Source organism: Nelumbo lutea, chromosome 2 (genome assembly GCF_056320005.1).
Source record: "Nelumbo lutea isolate HS-2025 chromosome 2, American lotus-T2T, whole genome shotgun sequence".
NCBI lineage: Eukaryota > Viridiplantae > Streptophyta > Magnoliopsida > Proteales > Nelumbonaceae > Nelumbo > Nelumbo lutea.
Window position 1 is genome coordinate 11018804 of NC_142685.1, and position 27810 is coordinate 11046613.

The 27810-nt window shown below is 41.4% G+C and overlaps 2 protein-coding genes and 1 pseudogene across 3 annotated transcripts; 2 read left to right on the plus strand and 1 right to left on the minus strand.

Annotated features, from left to right (window-relative positions):
- The first annotated feature begins 11170 nt into the window (after positions 1–11170).
- Positions 11171–12516, plus strand: LOC148868534 (SGNH hydrolase-type esterase superfamily protein). Its single transcript, XM_088968754.1, has 3 exons — positions 11171–11800; positions 11930–12209; positions 12312–12516. The coding sequence occupies exons 1-3, from the start codon at positions 11171–11173 to the stop codon at positions 12503–12505; spliced, it is 1104 nt and encodes a 367-aa protein (XP_088824880.1). The 3' UTR covers positions 12506–12516.
- A 584-nt stretch (positions 12517–13100) lies between these two features.
- LOC148868535 (pentatricopeptide repeat-containing protein At2g30100, chloroplastic pseudogene) lies at positions 13101–16842 on the minus strand (annotated as a pseudogene). The gene is made up of 2 exons (XR_016107026.1): positions 15414–16842; positions 13101–13649 (listed from the first exon to the last, which is right to left on the minus strand). The product of XR_016107026.1 is annotated as a pentatricopeptide repeat-containing protein At2g30100, chloroplastic pseudogene (transcript).
- Positions 16843–25678: 8836 nt separating this feature from the next.
- On the plus strand, positions 25679–27810 carry LOC148868536 (uncharacterized). The gene is made up of 5 exons (XM_088972648.1): positions 25679–26330; positions 26428–26504; positions 26612–26648; positions 26778–26889; positions 26983–27810. The coding sequence occupies exons 1-5, from the start codon at positions 26066–26068 to the stop codon at positions 27590–27592; spliced, it is 1101 nt and encodes a 366-aa protein (XP_088828774.1). The 5' UTR covers positions 25679–26065; the 3' UTR covers positions 27593–27810.

Consider the following 27810-nt stretch of genomic DNA (forward strand, 5'->3'; position numbering starts at 1 on the left):
GGCACGCATATCCGAAACCGGATTGGCTGCCTCTCCCCCTTAACGGGCTTAATCCCCGTTGGATGATGTGGCAGATCCATCAACCATGATCAGATCCTGATTATTCAACAACGCATGCACATATGCGAGCGAAGCCATCGTGACACATGAGGAATAATTACAAAAGATTCCACAACCGTTGGAGAATATTATTTGCTACGTGTTCGCATTTTGGCGGGGAAGAAAAAGCTGTGTTGATACGTGCTTTAAAATAGGTATTCAAGAGATGATAATTTCTAGTCCGGCCCAGCCCAGACTGCAAATTTCCGGGCTAGGGCCTGGCTTTTATGCTCAGGCCCAGGCCCACAACAGGCTTGAAAATTTACACCGGGACAAGAAGTTTTAGTTTATTATTATATGATATATTTATATAAAATATTATAAAAGGATACATATAATTAATCATGTATATGATAGTTTATACTCGTATAAATTATAGCATATATTATATGTCATATAGTTTATAGTATCATACATCAATTATAACCTATTTATGACGTAGGACCAAAGCCCAGCTTGGGCCCAGGAGCCCTTACCATAAGTGCTACGCCTGGCCTGCCCCGGCCCATGATCAACCCTAGCTAGTTTTCGGTTGGAATCTGGATATGACAAGAAATGAGATTTCAGTACCTAGTCAGTCAAATATTTAGAACTAATCGGGAATATGACAACTTGGAAAAGAGAAAAAAAAAATCCAAAGAAGGAGATGATTTACTTATTAGCCCTCTATAAATTTCGGAATTCATGCCTTTGTGAAATTCTGACCAAAAAGATCTAAGGACTTTGAAACAGAGGCCACATATTGAACCTCATAATATTTGTGGACCCGAGCCCCATTAATCAAGGTTGGTGCTTCAAGTATCTAGTAAATGTCCCTGGACCTAGAGGAAATCAACTCAAATCTTTTGACCAAATTAATGCATTTTTTTGGTTACATTTAAGATAATATCCTTATTTTAGAATTTGGTCTCTCTTTACAAAAACACCTAATTTGAACTCACTTTTTAATTCATCCACCCTCTCTTGTTAACTCCCAAATGGGCTCCATTCGCTTTTTGATAAGTTATTTATGTGGGTAACTTTTTTCTTGGGGAACACTTACCCAAATAAGTGCATTTACCCATGTTCTTTTATTTCTCATGTAAATAAGGCAATGACCATTTTAGCTATAAAAATCCATTATTATTTTTGTCCCATTCAAATGTTGACAACTTTCCCCTAGGTGGAAAAGTTATTTACCCACTTAGGAGATGGGTATCACTTATTCGAACAAGTGATACCCAGGAAAATAAACTTTTTCCTATTACACACAAAGCTGAAAAAAGAAGATGGGATTTTTGATCAATGAGAACGAAAATCCCATTGACCAACTTTCCCCCCTCTCAGCCCCCTTAAAGTATTGATTCCCATTCTTTCTCTTTGTCTTTTAGGTTATATTTGGTTTGAATGAAAAGGTGGACAAACCAAACACAGTCATAAATTTTTATTTCTCACAATTTGATTCCACTAATTAACTCTCTATTCCATAATTTTAATGAAATAAAAAAAACAATGTTTTTAACCCAACCTAAAAGTAAATTCTTTGCTTTTTAATTCAGGTGGTAGGTTAGTGAATCAAATGGATATCTCATGATGTCATAATTAAACAATAAAAAACTAAACCAAATGAAAAATTGGTATCAATGAGTATCAAATTATCAATACTTCAAACCATGCATTATAGACAATATATACCACAAACCAGACATGTATAATGGGCCAATAAACCCAATCAAGAGTGGAAAACGTTAGAAATCCCAATGACGTGCTCACTTCTGATTGGGTGTTGTAACGGATTATAAACTCTTGATTGGCCATGCAGCGTAAGTTATATATAGGGGTGCTTAACCGAATTGTGGGCTTATTTTTAAAATCGAATTGGGGTTACCGAAACCGATTGGTTAATTGGTTGACCGGTTCGATTAACCATTAGTTCGGTTTGTTGGTTTTTTATTATTTATAATATATTATAATATATACATACATAAATATATAATAAACACTAGAAATATATATAAAATATTATATTTTAAATAATATATTATGTGATGGAGGAAGATTTGGCTCGACCTCTTGGCCACCCAACACGTAGAAGCAACCGAGGGTGACCTGGCAGGAGCGACAGCTCGGCACGGTAGTGCGCTCAAGGCACGAGCTCCGAGAAGAGGAACCCGCGGTCCGAGCTCCCCAAAAGGAGCCCGAACTCTCCCTTTGGCCCCGAGCCTTATGAGGAGCGCAAAGGGCAACAACTCGAACTGGCCCACCCCAGGGCAGTTCAGGCCACACTTCTATCCGAACTCAAGACTTCACCTCGCACACCACTCTGGCACTTCGTCTCCAGGCCGCCAAACTGAACAACCGTACTTGACACCAAAGGAGTCCGTGTCCTGAGGCAACGCGCCTGACTGACTTAGGATCTGACGCTTGACAGTCGCACTTCAACAGCCACCTGCCACCGCCACCTCTAGTAAAAGAGACGGCTCCAATAAAGAGAGCAATTGCGGTTGTCTACCTCAGCAGAGGTGATGACACCCAAACTGGCAGAAGTGCAGAATAATGATACCCGACCTGACAGGATCTTGGGAGTGAGTGCGCGAAGTGGTTATAAAAGGCCCTCTTCCCCCCAATAATGGAGGTACGTGATAACTTTGTGTCATTTAGTTTTTATCTTGCCTTTGAGAAAATACTAACTTGAGCTTCGGAGCACTCTCACCGAGTTCCTCCCCGGAGACTACTCACTTTCTTCCCCATTTCAAGCACCTTTTGCTCCAGTCAGAGGCAAGATCGTTGACAGCTAGGACCGACCGGATTGCGCTCCATCATTTGGCATCATCTATGGGAACGCTTCTAAAAGCCTCCCTCTAAAACTTTCATAGCACTTTTTTTCCAAAAAACCCCAACACCCATGGCTTCTTCCAACAATGCTGGACGTAGCACGGAGATGAACGCCACCGGGGAACAACTTCAAGTCCCCGTGGTGTGCACCGGACAGTTCACCATCCCCCTTTCAGTGGATGGGATCCCCAGCCTAAATGCACCACGAACAATGGCACCCGTGAATCTTCCCGCCATGAATGCCCCCCTTCCTCCCTCTGTTGGAACCACCTTTACTGAACCAACCATTGTTCCCCCGGCAACTAGCCAGAACTAGCTTGATGACCTGGTGCATGGCATGCGAGCCATCCAAGCCCAAATGCAGCACCTTCAACAACATCAAATCTACCAGTAGCAGATGCTGCATCATGTATCCCAATACCACTACCAGCAGCAGTTCCCCTAACTGCCTCAAAGTCAGCTGCGGCTCCCACCTCGGCACCCCGCCGTTGGGCGAGTCAAGCCCTCCCCTCAAGGCGGGCGCCCCCACTAGGAGGCTTCCCAAGCTCGGAGCCCCTCTAGAAGCCAGGTCTCATCCCTTGGCAAGAAAGAGAGAGCGACTACCCCCGCCTCGCCACCCGCCGAGGAACTAGGAACCCGATCCATCAAGTCAGCATCACCTCGGCACTCTCAGGACGAGCCCCTGCACACCGAAAACCAGTTCAGCGCCTTAGTCACGGACTACCTCTAGCAGTCCAAGCCCATCAAGCTCGGGAACACCAAGGCAAGCAGTGCCAACGCCAGGCCTTCCAAGCAGCAGAGGCACTGCTGGCGAAGCCACTGAACTGCAACCCGCGTCCTACCCGAGCTCCGAGGTGAAGAAGAAGCGAGCTCGGACGAGGTAAAGGCTGCCCCTATCCTCTCAGTCCCTTCCGCCCTATCATCAGAACTCCTTGCAGTTCCTATGCCCAAAGACTTCAAACTCCCCCCACTCGACAAGTATGATGGGTCCTTTGACCCCAGCGACCATGTCGATGCCTTCCAGTCCCACATGCACCTAGCTAGGGCCAGCGAGTCCTGTATGTGCGTAGCCTTCACTACCACCTTTAGACGAGTGGCTCGCACCTGGTACAGGAACCTGGCCCCCGGGTCAATAAGGAGTTGGGCCCAGTTCGTGCAGGTCTTCACCGCGCACTTCGTCACCAACAAGCGGTGCCCCCGATTCGAGGAGAGCCTCCTCGGCATGGTCCAGAAGGATGGGGAGCCCATCTGTAGCTACATCAAGCGGTTTAACGATGCATGCCTACAGATCCTACGCCTGGACCCCGCAGTTCAGCTCACGGCGGTCGAGATGGGGATGACACACAAGGAGTTCAAGTGGCACATAGTGGCCAACCGGCTTGCGACCATTGCTGAGTTCCTTAAGCTCGTGGATAAGTTCATGCGAACGGAGGAGGAGATCAACCGAAGGACTGGGGGCGGGTTTGAGAAAAGAAAGAGAGAAGAACTCCCCAATCAAGGAGACAGCCGGAAAAATCCAGCTCGAGCGCCGAAACCAAGCCAGTCATTCCGAGCTCCCATGGCAAGTCAGACAGACTACACGCCCTTGAACACGAAGCAGGCTGAGATCTTGATGACGATCAAAGACATCCCGTACGTAAAGTGGCCACCTCGCCTAAAAGGGAACCCAAACGAGAGGAACAAAAACTTGTACTGTAGTTTCCATAGAGACCACGGTCATAGAACCAAACATTGTAATAATCTCCATGACGAGATAGAGGAACTCATCCGTCGTGGGTACTTAAGAAATTTTGTACAATAACAACAACAACAACAACAACAACAACAACAACAACAACAACATAATAATAATAATAATAATAATAATAATAATAATAATAATAATAATAATAATAAGAAGAAGAAGAAGAAGAAGAAGAAGAAGAAGAAGACAGGTCGGCAAGGGGAGCACGATAAGGATGCTCTCGAGTCTAGCAGCAGGCCGACCGAACAGTCGCAAAGATAGCCTCCGGAAGATAAGCCAGATCGGGGAACCATCCACGTGATAGTGGGAGGTTCGGTAGTAGCAAGTTGTACTTCGGCAGCAGCCCGGGCATCAGTTCGCGAAGCTGCCCGAGAAGAGTAGAACCCTATGAAGAGGCCGAAGACGGAGGAACCGATTTTCTTCATGGAAGACGATGCGCGAAGGGTTCACTACCTCCACGATGATGCGTTTGTCATAAAACTAAGGATCAACGACTTCGAAGTCAGGCGCGTGCTTGTTGATTCAGGTAGCTCGGCGGACATTCTCTTCAAGTCGGCGTTTGACCAGCTTCAGTTACGGGGAAGCGAGTTGAAGCCCGCAAACACTCCTCTGGTGGGCTTTAGCGGAGAGGAAGTCAAGCCCCTCGAGAAAGTGACAGTACCTGTGGAAGTTGGTACAAGGCCCTGTGCGGTTAAACTCAACCATGATTACCTGGTGGTCACGACCCCCTCCCCATACAATGCCATAATAGGGCGGCCAATCACTCATGTCCTACGGGTAGTGGTCTCCACCTACTACTTGGCAATGAAGTTTCCTACAGACTTCGGTGTGGGAGTAGCGCGGGTCGACCAGCTCGAGTTCCACAAGTGCTATGTTGCCACCCTGAAGGGAAAAACCAAGGAGGCCGATGACCTCAAACTGGAGCAGCCTACGGAGCAAGGCGAAGAAGGAGCTGTGCCCACAGAAGAAACGGTCGTGATCTCAACTTCAACTACGGACCCAGCTCGGACCCTACATATCGGTGCTTCCGTCCAGGAACCTCTACGATCCGAACTGGTAAGTTTCTTACTTCAAAATTTAGATATTTTTGCATGGTCCTCAGTCGATATTCTCGGTATTGACCCCAGCCTTATAACTCAAAAACTTAATACCGATCCTGAAGTTAGGCCCGTTAGATAGAAGAAACGCAACCTAGCCCTTGAGCGATGGAAAGCAGTCGACGAGGAGGTCACGAAGCTTCTCGTAGCCGACTTCGTAAGAGAAGTCCATTACCCGAGCTGGGTAGCCAACCCCGTTCTGGTAAAGAAGGCCAACGGCAAGTGGCGCATGTGCGTCGACTACACCGACCTGAACCGGACCTACCCAAAAGATTGCTTCCCACTGCCTAGAATTGACCACTTGGTAGATGCGACCTTGGGGCATGAGTTGTTGAGCTTCTTAGATGCCTATTCGGGCTACAACCAAGTCAGAATGGATTCGGCCGATGAGGAAAAGACCTCGTTCATCACAGAGTTCGGCCTATACTATTACAAGGTTATGCCCTTCGAATTAAAAAATGCTGGAGCAACCTTTCAAAGGCTTGTGAATAAACAGTTTCAACCCTTAATTGGCACAAAGATAGAGTGCTATTTAGATGACATGGTCTTCAAAACGCAGTTCTCGCACGAATTAATACACGATTTGTGTTCTGTTTTTTAAATCCTGAGACAGTTCAACATGAGACTAAATCCGAACAAATGTATCTTCGGTGTCACCCCGTGCAAGTTCTTAGGGCACATCGTTAACCGGCGCGGCTTTGAGGCCAACCCGGACAAGATTAAGGCAATCATAGACATGAGACCACCCCGGAAATTGAAGGAGGTCCAAAGGTTAAATGGCCGCATAGCCGCCCTAGGCCGCTTTATGTCCAAGTCAGCAGACCGCTGCCTGCCTTTCTTTAAGGCAAATAAAGGCAAAGGGTTCGATTAGACCCCAGACTGCCAGCTCGCATTCGATGAGCTCAAGAAATACCTCGCTAGTGTGCAGGTCTTAACCAGGCCCGAGGAGGGTGATGTCTTAGAACGGTACCTCTCGGCAAGCGACGAGGTGGTCAGTTCGGTACTAATAAAAGAAGTAGATCGGGTCCAACGACTCGTCTATTATGTTAGTAAAATTTTGCAGGGATCAGAAACGAGATACCCGCAGATAGAAAAGTCGGCATACGCACTGATAATTGCAGCTCGAAAACTCCGCCCATATTTCCAAGCTCACACTGTGTCTTGACCGACAAACCTCTGAGGCAAGTCTTACTCAAGCCCGAGGTCTCCGATCGGTTGGTGAAGTGGGCCATCGAGCTCAGCGAGTACGACCTCCAGTATAAGCCTCGAACTGCTATTAAGGCCCAAGCCTTACCAGATTCCATCGCTGAGTGCACATTCAACTCTCAAGTTCCCAGGCCGATTGAGCCCGAGATCCCCAATTCGGGTGAGCCCGAAGTTCCTAAGCCAATAGAGTCCGAACCCCGTGAGGTAGCAGCCAGTGTGGCTCTCCTAGTCAGGCCAAATGCGAACTGGGATGAGGAGCCTTGGATCCTTCACGTAGATGGCTCCTCGAACCAATAGGGCAGCGGGGCTGGATTAGTCCTGCACGGCCCGGGTGGCACAAAATTGGAATACTCGCTACGCTTTGAGTTTGCGGCATCCAATAACGAGGCGGAGTACGAGGCATTGATAGCCGGGCTGGCCCTAGCACAAGAGGTAAGAGCGAAACACATAGTTATCTGCAGCGATTCCCAGCTTGTGGTCAACCATGTTACAGGTGAATATGAAGCACGCGAGCTAACTATGATCGCCTACTTGGAAAAGGTAAAGGAGGCTCTGCTCAACTTCCAGTCACACTTCATCAAGCAAATCCCGAGGTTAGAGAACACTGATGCCTACGCCCTGTCGCGGTTAGCCAGCACCAGTCACAATGCCATGAGAACCGTGTACATAGAGGACTTACCTTGGCCTAGCATTCTCAGGGGGTAGAGGAGGTCGCTCCCATCCTTGAAGTAGAGCCGAGCTGGATCGACCCACTCACGAGCTTCTTGGTAGACGGGACCCTCCTTGCAGATCGCAACACAGCCAGAAGGGTGTAGCGCCTGGCAGCCAAATATGTCATAATTAGACCTATTCATGGGCCAGGTCGCCCGATGGGCCGGCTCGGTCCCCGGACGGGCTTGAACAGGTATATAGGCCCACAGGCTTAACCTCGGGCCAAAAAGCCCGGCCTGCAATAAATTCGAGTCGGGCTCGGGATTTTCCAAAATAGCCCAGCCCAAGCCCGGCCCGGTCCGACCTATAAATAAACATAGAAATCCTAGTTGAATACCCCTCTTTTTTTCACCTCTTTCCCTTCTTTTTCCAACCAAATTCTTCTTCTCCACATCCTCTTTCCCTTCTTTCTATATTTTTTTAATATAAATAAATTTTGAATTTATATATTTTTTTAATGTAAATAAATTCTTATTTATATTGATTATTGAATAGGAAAATTTTCTAATTTTTTTATTAGGTCGGGCTTCGGGCTCGGGCTTTGGGCTTTTTATTAGGGCTGGGCTCGGGCCCAAGTTGTAGGCCCGTTGGTCGGGTTGGGCTCAGGCTCGGGCTTAACATATTTCTATTAATGAATAGTAAAAGTCTGGCCCATGAACAAGTCTAGTCATAATAGACGAACGACTGTACTGACGATCCTACATGCTCCCCTACCTGCGTTGCTTGCGACCTGCCGAAGCCGAGCTCGTACTCCGCAACACTCATGAAGGTCTGTGTGGCGAACACTTGGGGGGCAGGGCCCTTGCCCAGAAGGCACTTCAACAAGGGTACTACTAGCCAACGATGAAAGCAGAGGCTATCGAACTCGTTAGAAAATGCGACAAGTGTTAGAAGCATGCCAATATCTACCATCAGCCTACCGCCAACCTCAAGTATCTCACTAGTCCATGGCCCTTTGCGCAATGGGGCATCAACATCCTGGGGCCATTCCCACCAGCAACAGGTGGGAGGAAGTTCCTAGTGGTAGCGGTAGATTACTTCACAATGTGGGTAGAAGTTGAACCTCTCGCAACAGTCACAACTCGAAATGTACAAAATTTCTTTTGGAAGAACACAGTATGTCACTTCGGGTTACCTCGGGTACTGATCTCCGACAATGGCAAAGCAGTTCGAGGACATCAAATTTCAAGAATGGTGCCAAGATATGGGGATTCGACAGAACTTCACATCGGTCGCGCACCCACAGGCGATCAAGCAGAAGTTATGAGCAGAGCTATCCTCTGTGGGCTGAAAGCGTGACTAGACCGAGCTAAAGGGTTGTGGGCGGACCGCCACAAGAGAGACCCCCTTTAACCTCACCTACGGCACTGAAGCAGTAATCCCGATGGATATCGAAGTACCTACACTGTGACTAGAAGCATACAACGATCAGATAAACGGAGACAAGCTACGTACCAACCTCGATCTACTCGACGAGGTAAGAGACCTCGCATACATCTGGACTGCAGCCTACCAGTAAAGAGTAGCTCGGTACTACAATGCCAGAGTAAAAAAGTGGAACTTTTGCGTCGGTGACCTGGTTCTCCGTAAGATCATGTCACCCGAGCCTGGCGTGGGCAAACTTGGACCTAATTGGGAAGGACTCTACCGAGTAAAGAGAACACTCGGGGGAGCGTACGAGCTCGAAACCCTAGAGGGCAAACAAGTACCCCGAGCGTGGAACATCATCAACTTAAGACGATACTACCTATAAATCGCCAAGCAAAGTAGACTAGGAGACGCTACCAGAGCCTAAGAGCCCGAATGCCGAGATAACAAGGACCTCGGCACCATAAGACTTAGTCACCTCTTCGAAATGGGCAAGCAAAGGCAAGATGCTAGCACCAAGCTCACAAAGGCAAAGCGCTAGTAGCGAGCTGATAAGAACCTCGGCATCTTACCATCGGGGGTCAAGTGTCGACACCAACAACGGCCGCACGAGTATGGTTCTCGAGGTGCACACTTAACCAGAAAACGGCCGCACTAGCAGTCCGACGATATGGTCAGTTCAGCAAAAAGGGAGAAGACAACTCGATGTGCACACTTTGCGGACCGACTGGATTGCGCTAGTCAAAGGCAAGATCGTTGACAGCTAGGACCGACTGGATTGCGCTCCATCATTATGTATTAATAATAATTAATATATTATATATTATAAATATATATAATGCATATTTATTAATTTATAATGTATAAAAAATATAACATATAAATAATATACATAAAATATATAAATATATGTATATTGGTTGGTTCGGTTAACCGTCGGTTTTCTATTTTGGTTAATCGAAACCGATTTAACCGGTTCAATTAACTGAATTTTTTGTTCAATTTCAACCGATTCAATTTTTTTTTTGTTTTTCTTTCTCACCCCTAGCTATATATATGCATATTACGGGCTAAATCACCTAATTACATGGTTTTCAAAACCGAACCGGACCGGATGTTCAGACTAGAAAAACCGGGAACCGGTCCCGTTTTCCCCAAAAATCGGATTTCCCCCTAAAACTGTTGATTTTGGCCAGCAAACCACTGAACCGAGCGATTAACCGTTCGAACAGTTTTGACCATTTTTTTAATTTTTTAATTTTTTAATTTTTAATTTTTCTATCAGAACGGGTCGAGCGTTCGGTTTGAACGGTCTAACGTTTCAACCCAGTAATCGGACCCCTGACTGTTCGGTTTTAAAAACCATGCCCAATTATGAGATAAGGTAGCCAATTGTATACGTGTTGTTTGTAGTACATCCTAAACCGGACTAGGTTAGGACTTATGGTTAAGTGTGGGAGTGTTTAAAAATAATTGCTTATTTCAATAAGATAATCACTTATTTTGGGTTAGGGCTACATCAATAATCACTTATTTGTGTTTGTGAAGCTAAAATTTTGAGCTTATTTAATTTTTAAGTATTTTTTCTAGACTTTCTTGGCCCGCCATGTCATTCTATACTACCTTATCTGAAATAAGCTTCATCAAAATAAACAAATATTTTTAATCACTTATTTTTCAAATAAGCAATAAGAATTACGTAGCCATTATACACGCCTTGTTTGTAGATTACTAATCCATTCACTCTGTAACAGTTGTGTGAAGTGCAAGAAAAAGTGGATCGGAGTAACCGATTCAGATGTTAACATTAAACAGTTAGCAAACAAAAGTTGATAATGTTTTTGCCTTCGATTAAACTTCTAATAAGAATACTATTTAAATTGTGAAACCAGGAGCTTTCAATCTTTTTATAACTCCAACTCCATATCCGAGTCTAACAAGGAACTACCAATCGTACGTAATACAAAAATACAATATCATGGGTGGTAATCCAACACAAACTCTAAAAGCTTACCCTCTTTATATAGATGACCTCAAAAGATTATGATCATATTATTCATCGAATTCGAAACAAGCCAAGGCTTAGTAAAAATTTGGCAAACCAAGAGGCAACAGAGAAACAGCGTTAATCATGGCTTTGAAGAGGACGAGTCCTGCTGCTTTCTCCATCTTCTTGATCTTCTCTACATCCTTTCTCTTTCTGGTTGTTCCTCTCAATGCCGCTCCAAGTAAAATATCAGCCGTTTATGCTTTCGGCGACTCAACCCTTGACCCTGGCAACAACAACCATCTCGGAACACTCTTCCGAGGTGATCATCCTCCCTATGGACGTGACTTCCCCGGTCAGATCGCAACCGGGAGGTTCACTGATGGAAAGCTTATGACTGATTTCACGGTCTCTTCCTTGGGAATCAAGGACCTCTTACCGGCCTACTTGGATCCCCGAGTGTCCAATCTAGACTTGCTCACAGGCGTTAGCTTTGCATCAGCCGGCACCGGGATAGATGACTTGACAGCGACCATCTCCAATGTGGCTCACATGTCGACCCAGTTGCACTACTTCGAGCAATGCTTGGCTCGGATGCAGAGTACCGTCGGGAGGGAGGCTGCCAGTCGCATAGTGGAAGACGCTTTGTTTGCTATCGGTATCGGAACTAATGACATGATATTTAACTTCTACGATCTACCAACGAGGAGGGGTCAGTTCTCGCTGCCGGCATACCACGATTTTCTGCTCCATAACTTGGAGTCTTTCGTTATGGTAAGTGACTCCAACTATATATCTAGTTACTGGGCAGGAATACGTTGAATTATTGATTGATCAACCTGTTCATAATATCCCCCCCAGTGTATGAGAATGGTCCAAATTGATTAATTTGTATTATTGCAGCGGCTTTACAGCATGGGAGCACGAAGGTTCTCAATATCAGGACTGCCGCCGATCGGGTGTCTGCCGGTGCAAGAGACGGCTGGAAGCATCCTGCCAATCCCCGGGGGCCATATGCTGCAAAGGGTTTGTAATGATGCAGAGAATCAAGACTCACAGGCTTACAATGCCAAGCTCCAGGCCCTAGTGTTGAGGTTGCAAGCTACGCTCCCTGGCACCCGGTTCGCGTACGTAGACATCTACAATCCATTGCTGGACATGATCACCAACCCTGGGAAATATGGTGAGTTCTGAGGACACACTACGTACTGTTTTGACGAACGTCGTGACCCCAGTATTATTGATTTTGTTTTCTAACAATTATATATGGTTCAAAATTTTGTAGGGTTTGTGGAAACAAGGCGAGGCTGCTGCGGTACGGGACTGGTGGAGATGGGTGGTATGTGCAACGCTGCTACGCCAGTGTGCCCTGATCCCTCAAAATTCGTGTTCTGGGATGCCGTTCATCCAACTCAAGCCACTTACCAGATCCTCGCCAACATCTTTACAGCCACTGTTATTCCCCATCTTGTCAATTAGATTCTTATATATTAATATGAAGTTAGCGCAGATTAGAAATCAAATTATTCATATAGCCCAGGATTCAGTGTAGGACCATAAATATTTACAGAGATAACTTAGGAGTTAAGGACTCCCTTGCTTTTCTTTTTGTACCTATTGCTCCTTTAATTTCTTAGATTTGTTTAATTAAACCAAATAAAAACTTGAATCATAGTGTGTATGGTTGACATTGTGCTTGATCCCCCATCAAAGCTGGAGGAAAGCGTTCGATCTGTTACGCGACCAAGGAAGCTGGCTAGACAATTCCACCTACCACGCCGCTGCGGGATCCTATGACCCTGTCAGTGTTAGCTAGAGAATGCAACAGCTCTTTGTTAGCTAAAGGGTTAAATATGCATACGGTAGTAATAGTTCGGCAGCTGCAGATTTGGTTTAATTGTGTAGATAAGAAACAGTACTGTAAGCTGGTTAATTGTAACGCATTCCGCATAATTTCTGGGGGAAAAAAGAAAAGAAAAGAACAGTAATTTTGGAAAAAATGTCAAAGAATTCTGCCATGGCTGCTAAGCCTTCTGGAGCATATAGAGCATAAACCCCTAAATGGAGAGCTGACTCAAAGACTCCTTTGTTTATTTATAAAAGCTATGATGATGAAGCAGGAAGACGTCTTCCTTCTTAATGTTAAAACTGAAGAGCTAGTAAGCAAACGTGTAATGGAACCTTCTTCTTTTTGGGAAGCACAGATAGCTAACACAATGTCACAAAGCTCTTTGTCTGCCTCCTTGCCCACAAGCTTCATTTCCCACAACTGTTGTTCTGCCTCAAGTCCTCGACCAGCACAGACATACATGGCGAGAAGCCTCTCATGAACAAGCCCAGAATGTGTAGAATTTCCTTCTTGCAATACCCAATTGGACAAGAGGACTCCATCCTCTAGAAGATCTGACTGATACTCCTCAACAAGCCTCACATTTTCTATATCAAGTTCAGCTACCAAACCGGCTGTCATGAAACCTTTTAATTTGCGTAAAGCTTTTGAGAACTCATTCAGCTCTTTAACCACTGCTGTCATTGCTATAAAGTAGCTGTAAATCTCAGGCTTCAATCCGCATTCCCTGAAGTTAATCACCAATTTAACAGCATCCCGGTAGTTTCCCTCCACCTGAAAGACCATAGAAAAAATAATAAAATACCATTTAACAGAAAACCTGGACAGCTAAACCACAATAATTCATCATTGAAACAACCAAATCAGTAAGGCTTCGAGAATGCAGTGTCACAGGATACATTCCATATATGTATTTATACACCCTAAATATAAGGCTTCAATTCATATGGAGCCACTTTTCACATCTTTTTCATGAGAGACTGCGTAACTTACCATGCATGGCATTTTTTTCCCTTATACTTAAATGGTATATATATCTTAAAAAAAAAAAAAACAAAACAAAACATTTCACATCATGAACCAGGATGAGAAAACCACAAAACAAAACATTTCACATATACCTAGAATATATGTCCATCTTGGGCTGCCAATTCAGCTCCCTGTCAGAATCATGCATAAAACAGCTTCTAACCTACTTTGCTCAAGGGTTCAAATTTTGATTTTGGGCCACATTTTTTTACCTGATCCAAAACCTGACATTTCTGTAGAAACTTCAATTTCTTTTTGAGATCCCATTAGTTTCAATAATTTTTTGAAAGAACCTAACAAAATAATTAGATGTTTTCATTGTTATTTCTTCCTTTTTTTTCTCATTTTGCCTATTCCCTCAGAATTTAAAATCTTATATATCACATCTCTCATCCTCACCAAGATTTACCCTTTTTTAGCTTCTTAATATTAAATTTTAGAGATTTCATATTCCCCTCCAGCCCTGTAACTGGGACAGATGTTAACATTTTGGATCTTCAGATGAAATTTAAATCCTTGACTTCAATGACCCCCCCCCCCCCCCAAGCATCTTCCAACCTTCTTTGTTCAAAGAGAAAATTCAGTCTTCCTCTCCACAAATCTATCTAACAACCAACTAGACTGCCTTTTTGTTTCCAAAATTGAAGAACAAAGGCTGTGTTTGGTTTGAAAGAAAAGGTAGGGAAAAACAGGGAAACCCATACAACCTAAGTATAAGAGAGGAAGAGTTTAGAACCTAGCAACCAAAAAAAAAGCACCAAAACTTGTTCTCTCTCACAAATTAATATTTACTTATATAATTGATACTTGCATTGGTAATCCTTGTTGCTTTTTGTTAGATTACTTGTTTTGAGTATTTAAAATCCGCCAAACAGAACCCAAAGATACCAGTATGTTATCCTTAATGGTACAGTGTTCGATTTAATTCCCTTGTAATAAATTATTCTATTTGAAAATATAATACAAATCCCTAAAACCCTCAATGTATCAAAATGAAGAGAGAAACTTTTCCAGACTAACAAATCTCTCTGATGAATGTTGGAAACTGTAGCCAAAATGATAAGAAATTCTGCACAGCACCCTCATGGTTGTGGTTCAGTCCTAGGGTGCCATCAGGAGAAAAAAAGTAATAAAATTAATGCTTACCATGAAGTGACGGAAGGAAATTAGAACATTATCGCATAAAACCTCACAACAGTCTAAGCAAAACAAACCTCAAGCAATCTCCAAATTTCCAACAAACTCAAAAGAAAATGAGCAGCTAATCGTAACAAAAAGAGAATACTAAAGCCAAACCAATTTCACCACAAGAATCCCCACCTTTACCCTAGGCATGAAAACAAGAACATATACCCCGGTATCTAATTACCTAAACATTAAAAATAGAACTTAGTATTCGAAATTTTATTCTAATTGGCACACAAATAGGAAAACTTATGCAATTATTAATAAACGAATCAACAAAGTGAACAAACAAGAAAAACAATTTTTTTTAAAACAGGAACCTACCATCATCCTCCAAGCAAGATACCCAGTTGGGCCTCCTTTTTGATTCTCTCCGTCGTCCTTGGTACAAGAGATTCCCCGCCTCAGAACCTCTTTCACGAACGAAACCGCTTCCTCCTTCCTCCCTGTCTCCCAATACAAAGAAATGACTTTCTCTATCATACTAAAGCTTGGCTTAAGACCGACACAATCCATTTCCACAAGAAGGTCGACTACATCGCCAACAACATGTTCACCCTCGATGAGCTTCTTAACCCAATCGCACATAATCGAAACCATAAGCTCCATAGTCTCCTTATCGACCCTGTTTTCCTTGCGAAGCCACTCAAACACCTCCAGTGCACACCAGGAATCCCTCCCCTCTTGAGAGAAGTACACCAACACCAATTGAAATTCCCGGGAAGAGAGCCGGTCATTCATATCCTCAAGAACATCGGCAGGTTCTCTTACCATGCGTTCCAATTCTTCAATTGCTTCAAAGAATCCCTCACTCATTTTATCTTCGTCGTTACTCGTCACAAAACGGTCCAATTCAACCGACCCAAACAACCTGAATTCCTCAAGTCTACTCCTTCTGGGAGCAATAAAGGTAGAATTTTTACGGTTGCAGATGCTAATTGAGACCCTAGAAGAAAATGAATTCCAGAAAAAATCACATGAGCTGAAGCGAGAAACAACGGAACGATAACCGGGAAATGAACGAGAAGGATACAAGGGAAAGCCCAATTCCATTAGGGAAGACAACCCATGTGCGGCAGCCGCCATATCTTCTCTTCTGTTTCAAGGTTTCTCTTTTGAGGCCAGAAACATATTACACTTTCAGCTATAAAAGATCATGATGAATTCAACAGAGGACGCCCACGCCACGAAGGATAAAGAAAAAAAAAATCGGGAAAAAGGAGAAGAAGAGAGGAAACCCTCACCGACGGCTTCGAAGGGTCTGATCAAAAACAAATGAAACCTATTTTTCATCAGGTTTCCGTTTGTCCTCTGCGACGGCCGCCCTCGCCACTCACTTTAATCCCGAAGCAAGCAAAGAAGTCGAAATAAAGTCTGAAAGTCTGTACACTAAACGGGGTAAAGTGTGTTCGGTTCTGGTTTTAGGTAGAGCAGAGAATAATAAAGGGAGACGTGTCCCAAGGGAGAGACAACGAATCCATTTTACGACAATATTTTGTATTTTCAATATTAAACGGTATGGATTGAGGATCCACCAGATTGTATTTGTGTCTCTTCTGGTGGCTGGTGCAAATCACTAGACCCCATGATGTTGCTGTTGGATTGGCATCATTTGCATCTCGATTTTGTATGAATATATGCTGCCGGAAAGACATGATACCGAAAGAGCTTCGATCAAGGATAGTATTTAAAATTTTTTGAGGTTGTGATGGTTCATAAGTATAAGATAAAATATAATAAAATAAAGAGAAAATAAGAGATGATACTAAAAATTATTTGACCAATAAAACCCCAATAAATTAACAGGACTGAAGGAAAACTGAACGACCAAATCTAGCAAGAATATGGGCAGTATGATTCCTTGTACAGGGTGTGAAGGGAACAATATGAGAGGGAAACTCAAACAGCAAGGCTCCTGTAATTAACTATCAAAGTGTCGATGCGTATCTCCTTCAAGAATAATGGGCCCTAGGCCCAACCCATGAGTAAGAAGCAAACCAGCAAGAAAACACCACTGAGAGCACGAGCCAAAACAATCTTGCCGTGGTGGTTTCTAATAACAACATCGATACCGGACCCCATTTTTATTACTAAGGTTACATATTTTAATGTCAGGTTGAGAATTTACCCTTATCTTGTGTTGGGCTTGCTAGACCAAAACCGGATCCAATTTGGCCCAAATTGCACAAAGCTACCAATGACCCAAGTTAGCTGGGCCTGGGCTACATGAGCCTATTCTGTGATGAAGAAAGTCTTGACCTTACATGTCTTCGTGTAGCTTTTGATTCTTTTCATGACCTTTGTTCATCTCAATTCACAAGTCGATACCAAACTCAATTTTCGTGGGCCTACTAGTCAACTAGCCCAAGCCCATCTAACTTTCATCCGTGGCTAATAAAATTTGGCTCAATCATAAGCGATAACTTTGTTTTTATTAAAACAAATTTATACATATTGAACAATGCCCTTTCGGTGAACGCGATTATATCACACTATTTTTATTCATGCATTTCCATGGCCCATTCTACTAATTTAATTGGTGGAGTAAGAGCTTTTTTTTTTTTCCAGATTGCAAGGGTATGAGTTGGTAGGGCTATTTAGCGGACCAGAAGGGAGAGGGTGTTACTAGACTTGTTCACGGGCTGGGCTTTGGACTCAGCCCATGAACATTTTACACTATTTTGGACTCAGGCTTTGAGATGTATTTATTCAAATTTTGGCCAAAAGTTAAGTCCATATTTGATTCAATTCTCTTTTTTTTTTATTCTTACCCAAGATGGAATCCTAAAATGGATCAGACCCTTCGAAGCTGTCGGTGAGGGTTTTTGAATTCTTTTTTTCCTAAAAATGAATTCTTTTCACACTGACAAGTGTCCTATATAAAAGTATTTTTGTAAAAGTGTTTTCATAAAAATACTTTGATTAAAGTACTTTCATAAAAGTACTTTTGTAAAAATGCTTTTATAAAAGTACTTTTGTAAAAGTGCTTTTGTTTTATAAAAGTACTTTCATAAAGTGCTTTTACAAAAATGCTTTCATAAAAGTGCCTTTGTAAAAGTTCTTTCACAAAAGTACTTTTGTAAAAGGTCTTTCACAAAAGTGCTTTCATGTAAAAGTACTTTTATTAAAGTGCTTTCATATAGAAGTGCTTTCATAAAAATACTTCCATGGTAGTCCGCTAATAAACATCTATGGCAATAGTTTTTTAGGCAGAGTTTCCTTAAAGAATGAAAATGATTAGCAAGATGGGGCATGATTATTTTTCATGCTGAAGGCTACCTCAATTTTTGTGCTATGAACTGATTTTTCATTTTAAAAGGAATGTGACCCATGGCAAGAATTTTGTAATCAAACATTCTAATGTTATTAATTCTTGCCCAAAATGAGCAAGAATTTAAAGAATGAGGCCCAGAGTAATGAACCAAACATGGCCTAAACCTCAGCCCAGTCCATGAACAGATCTAAATGTTAAACCCAACTTGGATTTGCTATCCACAAAGACATTATCCATATATATCCACAAGACACTACAGCCACAAATCAGGGACATCTCCCTATGAATGTAAACTGAGATATTTCCAATGTGCAGCTATAGTGTCTTGTGGGCAGCTGATCCAAACTCGTTAACACAACATATTCATGTGTTGATATTGAGTCCCTTTTATAATACACAAAATGAAGAGCTCTTGTCCAACTGGTTTTATTTGCTTAATGTTCAGCTTATTCGGGGTAAATGTAAGGGAGTGCAAATTCTGGTATATCTTCTTAAAGTTTGACTTTATCTTGTTAATTTTATTATGAGAAGTAAAACAATGTGACCCCTGCTTTACATGAATAATAATATATGAGAGTGGCTCAAGGTAGGAGGAAGATGGTGCAAAATTTGCATCAGTTTTTTAGATGTAAATTGTACTTCCAATAACTACAAACAAGACAAAAAGGTGCAAATTTTGCATCACATAGGAGTTCAAACCATAGGCTGTGTTTGCTAAGAGTTCATATGCTAAACCAAAGCAAATTTGTACTGTGGTTTAGTTTTTCAGGCATTTGGAAAGAACATGTTTTTCTATTAAAAATGATAGCAAATTTGTATTTTGTTCTTCATATGTTTGCATTGCATTCAAATTAGAGTCAAACTTTGCTCTCAAAGTTGATCAATAAAAAAAGTTAGATTTCAGACTTGGAATTTATGTTTATATCCATCACAACCAAATACTTTTGGTAAGAATATAAAATTTATCTAGTGGATACTTGCCTTAGCTTTTGTGCAGATCACCAAAAATTTAATATCTTGGTAACATTGTTAATTTATATCTTTTCTCTGCTTTCTTACCAAACACAGCCATAGTTATAAGCAAATGAGTGTAAAACTGAACCGAGTTCAAAATTTGTATCCAGTGTAGATTTGCTCTCTCCAAATAAACAAAGCGTGAGATTTTGCAACAAAACTTGTTGACTAATTGCATCCATGGAGATCTCCATGCTTGCCCCACAATGATATATTTGTGTTCAAGGTTGGTCACAAAATACCCAAAACAGCACGAGACGATTAAAACTCAGGGTCTGTGTTCGTTTATAGTTGGAATCAGAATCAGAATGATCTATTTTCATAATCTATTTGGTTCTGATAGGAATCAGAATGGAAATTGAAATTAGCTGGAATGGAATTTCATTCCTAGGAGAGAGGGAGAATGAGAATAAGATTCCAATTCTATCCAACCAAACAGTTAGAATTGAAATGGCCCATTCCAATGCCGGTTCCAAATCCCTATTCCCACAAACCAAATATGTTATCGTTCAGAGTCCCTAGCTAAATCAATATTCAAAGGAAGTTCTTATAAATGGAACAGTAATTAAGCACCTAATTTTGGAAGTTGGATATATATATATATATATATATATATATATATATATATATATATATATATATATATTGCTGATTAAATAGTCTTGAACACACAAATATAATACATTAACCAATAAATCATTAAAAGAATCTTTGTTGATATAGGTCAAATTAAAACAAAGTTGGTCAATGGAGAATAAAGAAGACTTTGCATCTTCTCACTTTCAAGGATCTAAGAATAGCTTGCTATCAACCACATCCAATTTGATCGTCTACTTCCCTTTTGTACTTGGGGTTGAGCCAGGTTCGCTGTTGCAAAATCCCAGACCTGAAATTTTGCCCAGTTGGTTGGAAGGTCAGAATCAACAACTGTTACACTAGCTACTATTAAGTGATCAACCATGCAAGTTGTTTTACATCGCTTTACTGGTAGGAAGAAAAAGAGAATGTTCATGTTTTCTAATTTTCTTGCTGGGCTTAAAATCACAGACAGTAATGTGATTTATAATTCTTACATGGAAGCTGAACATGAATTTGAATCATTTTATTTTAGATTTCAATATCATTTGGACCCACGACCCAATCGTCTACTAAAATGGAGAGAAAGATGGAAATGAATTCATTATTTCTTCAAATCTTGAAATTATCTTATTTATGCTTTTCCGACAAAAACATCAGAGAAATCTCTCCATTTCTGGTAAACGTGTGCTCTCAGTTTACAAGTGGTTTGGAGAAAACCTTTTTCAAATATAGACACATAGTATATGTTTGGCATGGTTTTCAGAACCAGACCGGACCGGACTGGATGGTCGGACCAGAAAAATCAGGCCGGTTCCATTTTTTCCCAAAACCGTGGATTTTGGTCAGAAAAATCACTGAACCGGCCAGTTAACCGTTCAAACCATTCGAACGGTATTGATTGTTTTAAATTTTTTTGTCAAAACGGGTCAACCGTTCGACCCGATAACCGAACCCTTGACCCGTTCGGTCGCCGGGTTTGTTTTAAAAACCATTATGTTTGGCATCAATGCTGAGAAAAAGGTGCTGTTGATGTGTGGGTTGGAAGCACCGTTTTCTGAGAAAACGATGTCTTTTCTGTTTGGAAACGTTGCTGCCAAGTAGGGTGTTTCTTGAAGCAACAACAACACTTTCTGTTTGGCAAAGTTTTAGAACCGCCATTGACCCAGACGGTCGGACCGTTCGGCCTGGGAATCATCCAGCCATACGGTTCCGTTTTACCCCAAACCCGATTTTGGTAAAAAACCGTTGAAAAAGTCAACAACTTGTTGACCCGAGTAATCGAACCATCGACCCGTTCAATGGTTTTTACCATTTTATTTTTAACTTATTTGTCAGAACAGGCCATCCGTACGAACCAGACGGTCGGACTGTTGACCCGGAAACTAGTGGCTAGAACGGTTCTGTTTCCGATTCGTTTTTTAAAACATTATTGTTTGGTACCAGTGCTCCATTTCTGCTTTCAGCATTGTTACCCATTATAGGAATTCCACGTCACTGCCACATCATGCCTTTGTTGGCAGCAACGAGCTGCAATCTGAGAAAATGTCAAATTCAACGTTACTCAAAACCACGCCTTATCGATGATTTTCAAGGTATGACTTAAAGCACCATTTTTTATGGAAAAACAGTTCCAAACAAATAAGCATTTCTTAAAACACCATTTTTTTTTTCAATGTATCACCGTGTTTTGGAACAACGGCATCGATGCCAAACAAACGCATAATATGCAAAAGAAGCGAAGGCGACAGCTTCTGTTAGATTAATTAACTATTAATTGAACTTCTAATTCGAAATCTATGATATCATAAGCTGATTGGAGAAAAATAATAAACATTAATCCATGCTAGCTTGCATATAATAGATGAACACTGGAATTGAAGGAGATGCCTCAAAGTAATTAGCCAGTGGAATTCTTGTTTCTCCATGTGCACAAGTAAATTCATCTGATCTACTTGAAAATATGTTGGGGAAAATGGGTGGCCTGGCCTCTTTGATCATCTAAAGAAAGGTGGACTTATCCGACTTGTAGGGGTTGAAAAACGCACTGCCTGACTTGACTAAATTCAAACTGAGATCAGTTCAGTTGTTGTCATGCATAAAAAGATAAAAAAGACAAAGAAAGGAGGGTGTGATTGAATCATTGAATATTGATGAGTTGGCTGCTGAAATACTCAATTATTGTCATTGACACCCTCGACATTAATATTAGATATTAGATCTGTATTAACGAGGACGAAGATTGCTTTGGTTGTCCATGTGATAAAATATGAATTATTCCAATTAACAAAGTGAACTACTCTTCAGAATATCCATCTAAAGGCAAGATCGACATGGTTTCTAAAAGGCTAATATATATTTAATTGCTGTATGTGTAAAACCTGCATGCATGCCATCTCTCTCCTCTCCTCTAGAACTAGAAAGATCAAGATTCAAGACTTGCCATTAATTGCAAGGTTGCCGAGCCAAGAATTGAAACATAGCATGATATATATTCTAAGTATATAAGTAGTTCTTATTCTCTGAATTGGACGGTTCAAGTGATTTCTTTTTTCTTTTTTGTTAATAGTTTATGTAGAGCTAGGCATTCAGCATTCTCCTTGGTGGGTGTCTCAACCCTCATGGGGGTCCTAACACTAAAAAGTATATAGTGTTTGGGTTGCTGGGTCCTGTGTGGTCCAGACTCCAGAGCCAAGACGCCCTCCCCCTTTCCAATAGGATGTTGGATCCTTTTTTTTTTCTAGTTTTGACCAACCAATAATGTTGTAGCTATATAGCTAGCTAGCGTCAATTATATATATCGACTATGGAGCACGCATGCATGCGGTATATATGATGAATGGTATGTAATATGGCATGGCATATGGCATATGGCATAGGATGAGATGAGGTGATGATGATGATAATGAAACATTTAAAAAGGACAAACATGCTCATTCTCGAATAATGCTTTGATCCGCATTAATAGGTTTCACGTATTCTCATACAATAAATAAAACCAAGGAACTGTTAGCAGTTGACTTATAACAGCTGAGGGCTCTAAACTTTTAAATTAAATATGGAGTGTTGGATATATCTCTCTATCACCCGGCCAATAAAAGAAAATCATTTTCACTTGCTCACATGCACCAGAAGACAATATTATACAACTTTAATCTACAAAAAAAAATAAAATAAAGAGACAGAGAAAGAGAGAGAAGCCCATCTCGCAGAAACTGGACATATTATTAATTATTTAAGTTGATTCAAGTTCAGTGCTGCTTACGCCTGTCGCCTTATAGCATCGGTTTGATACTGATGCTTTGTTTTCGATTTTTAATTGCTTAACCTTTTTTTTCTTCAGTAAAATTTTGTAAAACTTTGGCTTCAGATATTCATATATCTACTTAATTAAAATATGAACATGGGGTAATTAAATCTATTTAGGCTAAAATATTTTAATCTTTTTTTTGGATTTCAGAAATTTAATTATTTCGTCCAAAAATTTTATTAATATATATATATATATATATATATATATATATGAATCCAGCGTTATAAATGTAAAATTATATAACATGTTAATAAGATAAATAAAAATAAAATTTAAAAAATCGAAATGTCTAACTTTTCATTATGGATCAAGCCGTCAAGCGTCTAAAGTGACCAAATTTAAAACCATGTTTAGAGAAGAGAAGATGAGTCAGGATGAGTTGATATGCATAGATCGATGCCCCTTATCTCCTTTACCTTAAAACCACTTGCGTATGGCTGCCATTTTCTATTGGAATTTGGTTTTAGAAGTTATATATACAATGCTTTGTTTCTACTTTTTGCTTCTATTGGATTGCCTTTTACCAGAAATTATTGTACTGTGTTGCATCCCATGGTTTTGATATAAACTGATCCTGCATCTGTGGTGTGCAAACCACTACTAGTTACATTATCGATTGAGTTATGACATCACAACCTAATTAACATATAGAACATTATTCAACACTTGCAGCTGAAGTCATTATTGCCATTCATCCTTACGGCGCCTGTCGTTAATATAAACCATGCATGCATCAGCACAAGAACTTCGATCAATCGGGTGATTGAAATTCGGTCTTCTCTTTTCTTTTTCTTTCGGTTTGATCTTACTTGGTGACTGGTGAGTTAGTAATTTCCACTTTGTTTGCAGTGTAATGCTCAAATCCAGCAGCGGCCTAATACCTAGAGTAGCATTGTCCATTAATGACTCGTGTTATAGATTCTGATCCATCACCCCTCCTTGGTGTAAGTGCCGCAACAGCATGTCAGGAACGTAGGAATTGAAAATTATCTCCGAAAATGGTTCTCTACAGCTTTTCCGATGGTCCAATAATTTATCAAATTGATAAGTTGAACAGATTGTGCATCCTCCCATTCACTCACTGCTATCTCCAGGTCCTACTCGCAGTCTGTCTGTGTCTCCTTGATCTTATAGATTGACTAGCATAAAAAAGTATATCTCAAACAAATGACACTGATATATGATACTATACTTCGTGGGAACAACAAGGCTACTGCTCCCTTTTAATTACGTCACTTACAGCCCAAATTAGAATAAATTGAAATTCAGTATGCATGGGTAAACCGTAAACGTATTATATATAGCAATATAAAAGCACTTGGCAATCTGGATGCCATCCGGCCCAGAACGATGCTTTGATCCAAACCCAATCTTAACCCGTTTAGCTAGACAAATACCAAATACCAAAGAAGGGTGGGGCCGATTACCAGAGATTAACACGACACACTGGCATCTAAACAACCCTGGGATCTCAACCATTAGATCAAGCATTCGTCAGCAATTAGGTTTATCTAATTCCAATATTGTTACAAACTTACAACAACCCACCACCATTATTCTGACCAACAACAATGGCGGGCTAAGTTCTTGGGAAAATACAAAACAAAAGAGAGTATCGTTGCTGAGCTTGATTTTAAAAGCTAGGTCCCTCATGGAAACAACCAGAACATCTGTGTTGTCTCGATGTTCGTCGTTTGTCGCGAGGACAAACAAAAGCAATGATCAGAGGGACCGTCCTATATTTGTAATTTACAATTCTCTACGTGCAGGTTTACCATCCCCATTTATCTTACGTAAGCATCAAATTCAAATGGCAGTGCAAATTAAGGTTTGTATATACTTCTCGGTATTAAATACATCTCGTTATCTAGACGGGCGGTGTAGTAAACTCTAAATGGAAACGTGGCAATCCTCACGTAATTCTAGCAAACTCGGAAAAAAAAGGGTGAAGTCCGTACAGAGCTGCAAAGCAGAAGGGAAGCCAATTCAGAGGGAGGGAAGCAAGCGGATCCAAGGCATGAATAGGCCACATCATCTCTTACGTGTGAGAATAAGGATAAGCAAAGCAAGAGTCTACACCGTGTAGACCCGTCTAGAAATCAGAAAGTACACATGACCATTGCATCAACCCGATCAGAAAACCGTTAAGCTGAGTCATAAGAATCTTTTAGACACTTGGATGGATTAGAAACGCAAAAGAAAATAGAAGAGTTTTTGTTTTATTTTGGTGCAGTCGTCGTAAACAAATCCGTGATCACCGACAGCAAGCATCAAAGCGTCAGCAAACGTGATTCCCAAGTCCTTCACCCAGTCCAGTCCAGTTCATTGGTTTACCTATGCACGTTTTTACTCTCTACGACCCTACCCATTTATACTTCATCATTCATGCCTATGCACATCCATGCCAACATGCATGCATGCATGCACACGTTTTACTAATACATATACATACTGACTACTCTGAGAGAGAGAGAGAGAGAGAGAGAGAGAGAGAGAGAGAGCCTATGTTGAGACTTTTAGGAGTTGGGTCTTCATTCTCCTCATCTGCTCTAGTTGATGTTGTAGTCGTAGAGGAAATTCTCTGCAAGATCGACATCTGATCTTTTAGAATTTAGATGGAATCCACCTAGGTTATTTAGGCACCTAACAACAAGAAGGGAAGAATCAAAACAAGTCCACATCTAATTTTCCTTCTTCCTTTTCTTATTTGGTATCAAACCCTAATTAATAATGTCTCTTCCTTTTTCTCATCGTCTGTAATAAGCTACAAAGCTAGAGCCAGAGAGGGAAGTAGGAACGATGCAAGGAGAGGGATGTGAGAATAATGATGGTTTGAAGGAAAACCCCTCCAACAAGAGCGAGGACGAGGAGGGTGATGATGAGGTTATGCCTAAAACCAGTGCGAGCTCAAGCAACAGCACCGTTGAGGAGAGTGAGAAGAAGCCGAACTCTGGTGAAGGTAAGATGAGACAGTATATAAGGTCCAAGATGCCGAGGCTACGTTGGACGCCGGAGCTCCATCTTTGTTTTGTTCAGGCTGTAGAAAGACTTGGAGGCCAAGATAGTAAGTGCTCATTTATTATTATTATTTTTTCTCTTCACTGTTAGATAATCTCCATAACAATCTTAACGATGATCATCTTCTTATTACTTGGGTGCAGGAGCAACGCCTAAACTAGTTCTTCAACTGATGAACATAAAAGGCCTTAGTATTTCACATGTCAAGAGCCATTTACAGGTAATTTTGGTAGGCCGTGTCTAAATTCGAGGTTCTTCAACTCATCAATTTTACAGCTCGTTTGATCTGTTTTCTTTTCTCGGCTTTGTTGTGTTGTGTGGCAACAGATGTACAGGAGCAAGAAGATGGATGACGCAGGCCAAGGTACAAACAGATTTGTCCAACTTCGTCCTTGAAAAATGAAATTTAGGGTTTTTTTTTTTTTTGTTTTTTTCTAGATCGATTCCCCAGACATCTTTGTAATGTTGTGCCATTGTTGTTGTTCCACCACAGTGCTAAACGACAATGGATACCTTTTGGAGAATTGGAATCACCACATTTATAACAACCCTTGTCGACTTCCCATGCTGCCAAGTCTGAATCCAAGGTTTAGCTCCAATATCAGGTAATGAAGGAATCCATACATTTTTCTGCAAAATCGTCATCAGTCATCATAAAATAGCTATTTAGCAGAGAATAACATGTTAACATATTTTAGATATCCTGATGTTCTTCGGATGACTGGACATGGGAACTGGTTCCCTAGCTCCTACATGGGCGGTGAAGCAATTGCTAGAGGCAGACCTGGATTCTATGGTTCAGTAACTGAAAGGGTATTCGGCGGCAGCGGCTGTAAGACGTCCAACAGTGATTTCTACATGGACAAAGTTAATTTCACTGAACAAACTAGGAGAAGAGCACATGAGTACCCAGACGAATACAAAATTCCATATGATCGTGAATCATATCAGACCCAGACCAGACCAAGTTTAGTGTTAGAGATATTGGGCTGTTTGGACAAAAGTAGCTCCTGGAGTACGAGCGGAGAAGAGAGAAGCGCGATAAAAAGGAAGGCTGCAGATTGTGATGTTGATTTGAATCTTTCGCTGGATCTGCCATCAAGACAACGGAAAAAGTGGGTAAAGGGTTGGGACGAAGAGGAAAAAGTAGATGACAACCTATGTCTTTCTTTGCTTTCTCCATCTGCAGAGAAGGAAAAGAATTCTAGTAGTGTAGACCAAGAACCGGCCACCAAGGATTTCTGGTTGAAGGGAGGTGATAGTAACAAGGAATCAGAAAGGCCAAGTACCCTGGATCTCACTTTATGAATAAAATGCATTCTAGTGAGATCCTGAAGGTACTTGTCCGAGAGATCAATTTGATATATATATATATATATCATTGCTGTGTACGATCCAGAGACAGATGCAATTAATAACCAAAACTTGTTTTTAGTTTTAAATTTTCACTGGAGTGGAGTCTCTGTCCTCCCTATTGGTTCACTTCTGAGTTATTCTCTAGCGTTGCCTAAGATGAATTTGTCTTA

Excerpts from the sequence above, each read along its gene's own strand:
- LOC148868534 (XM_088968754.1), top strand. The coding sequence starts at position 11,171 with ATGGCTTTGAAGAGGACGAGTCCTGCTGCTTTCTCCATCTTCTTGATC. Across the intron at positions 11,801-11,929 it reads ACTTGGAGTCTTTCGTTATG|CGGCTTTACAGCATGGGAGC; the intron begins GTAAGTGACTCC and ends GTATTATTGCAG. Across the intron at positions 12,210-12,311 it reads CACCAACCCTGGGAAATATG|GGTTTGTGGAAACAAGGCGA; the intron begins GTGAGTTCTGAG and ends AAAATTTTGTAG.
- LOC148868536 (XM_088972648.1), top strand. The coding sequence starts at position 26,066 with ATGCAAGGAGAGGGATGTGAGAATAATGATGGTTTGAAGGAAAACCCC. Across the intron at positions 26,505-26,611 it reads ATGTCAAGAGCCATTTACAG|ATGTACAGGAGCAAGAAGAT; the intron begins GTAATTTTGGTA and ends GTGTGGCAACAG. Across the intron at positions 26,890-26,982 it reads AGGTTTAGCTCCAATATCAG|ATATCCTGATGTTCTTCGGA; the intron begins GTAATGAAGGAA and ends AACATATTTTAG.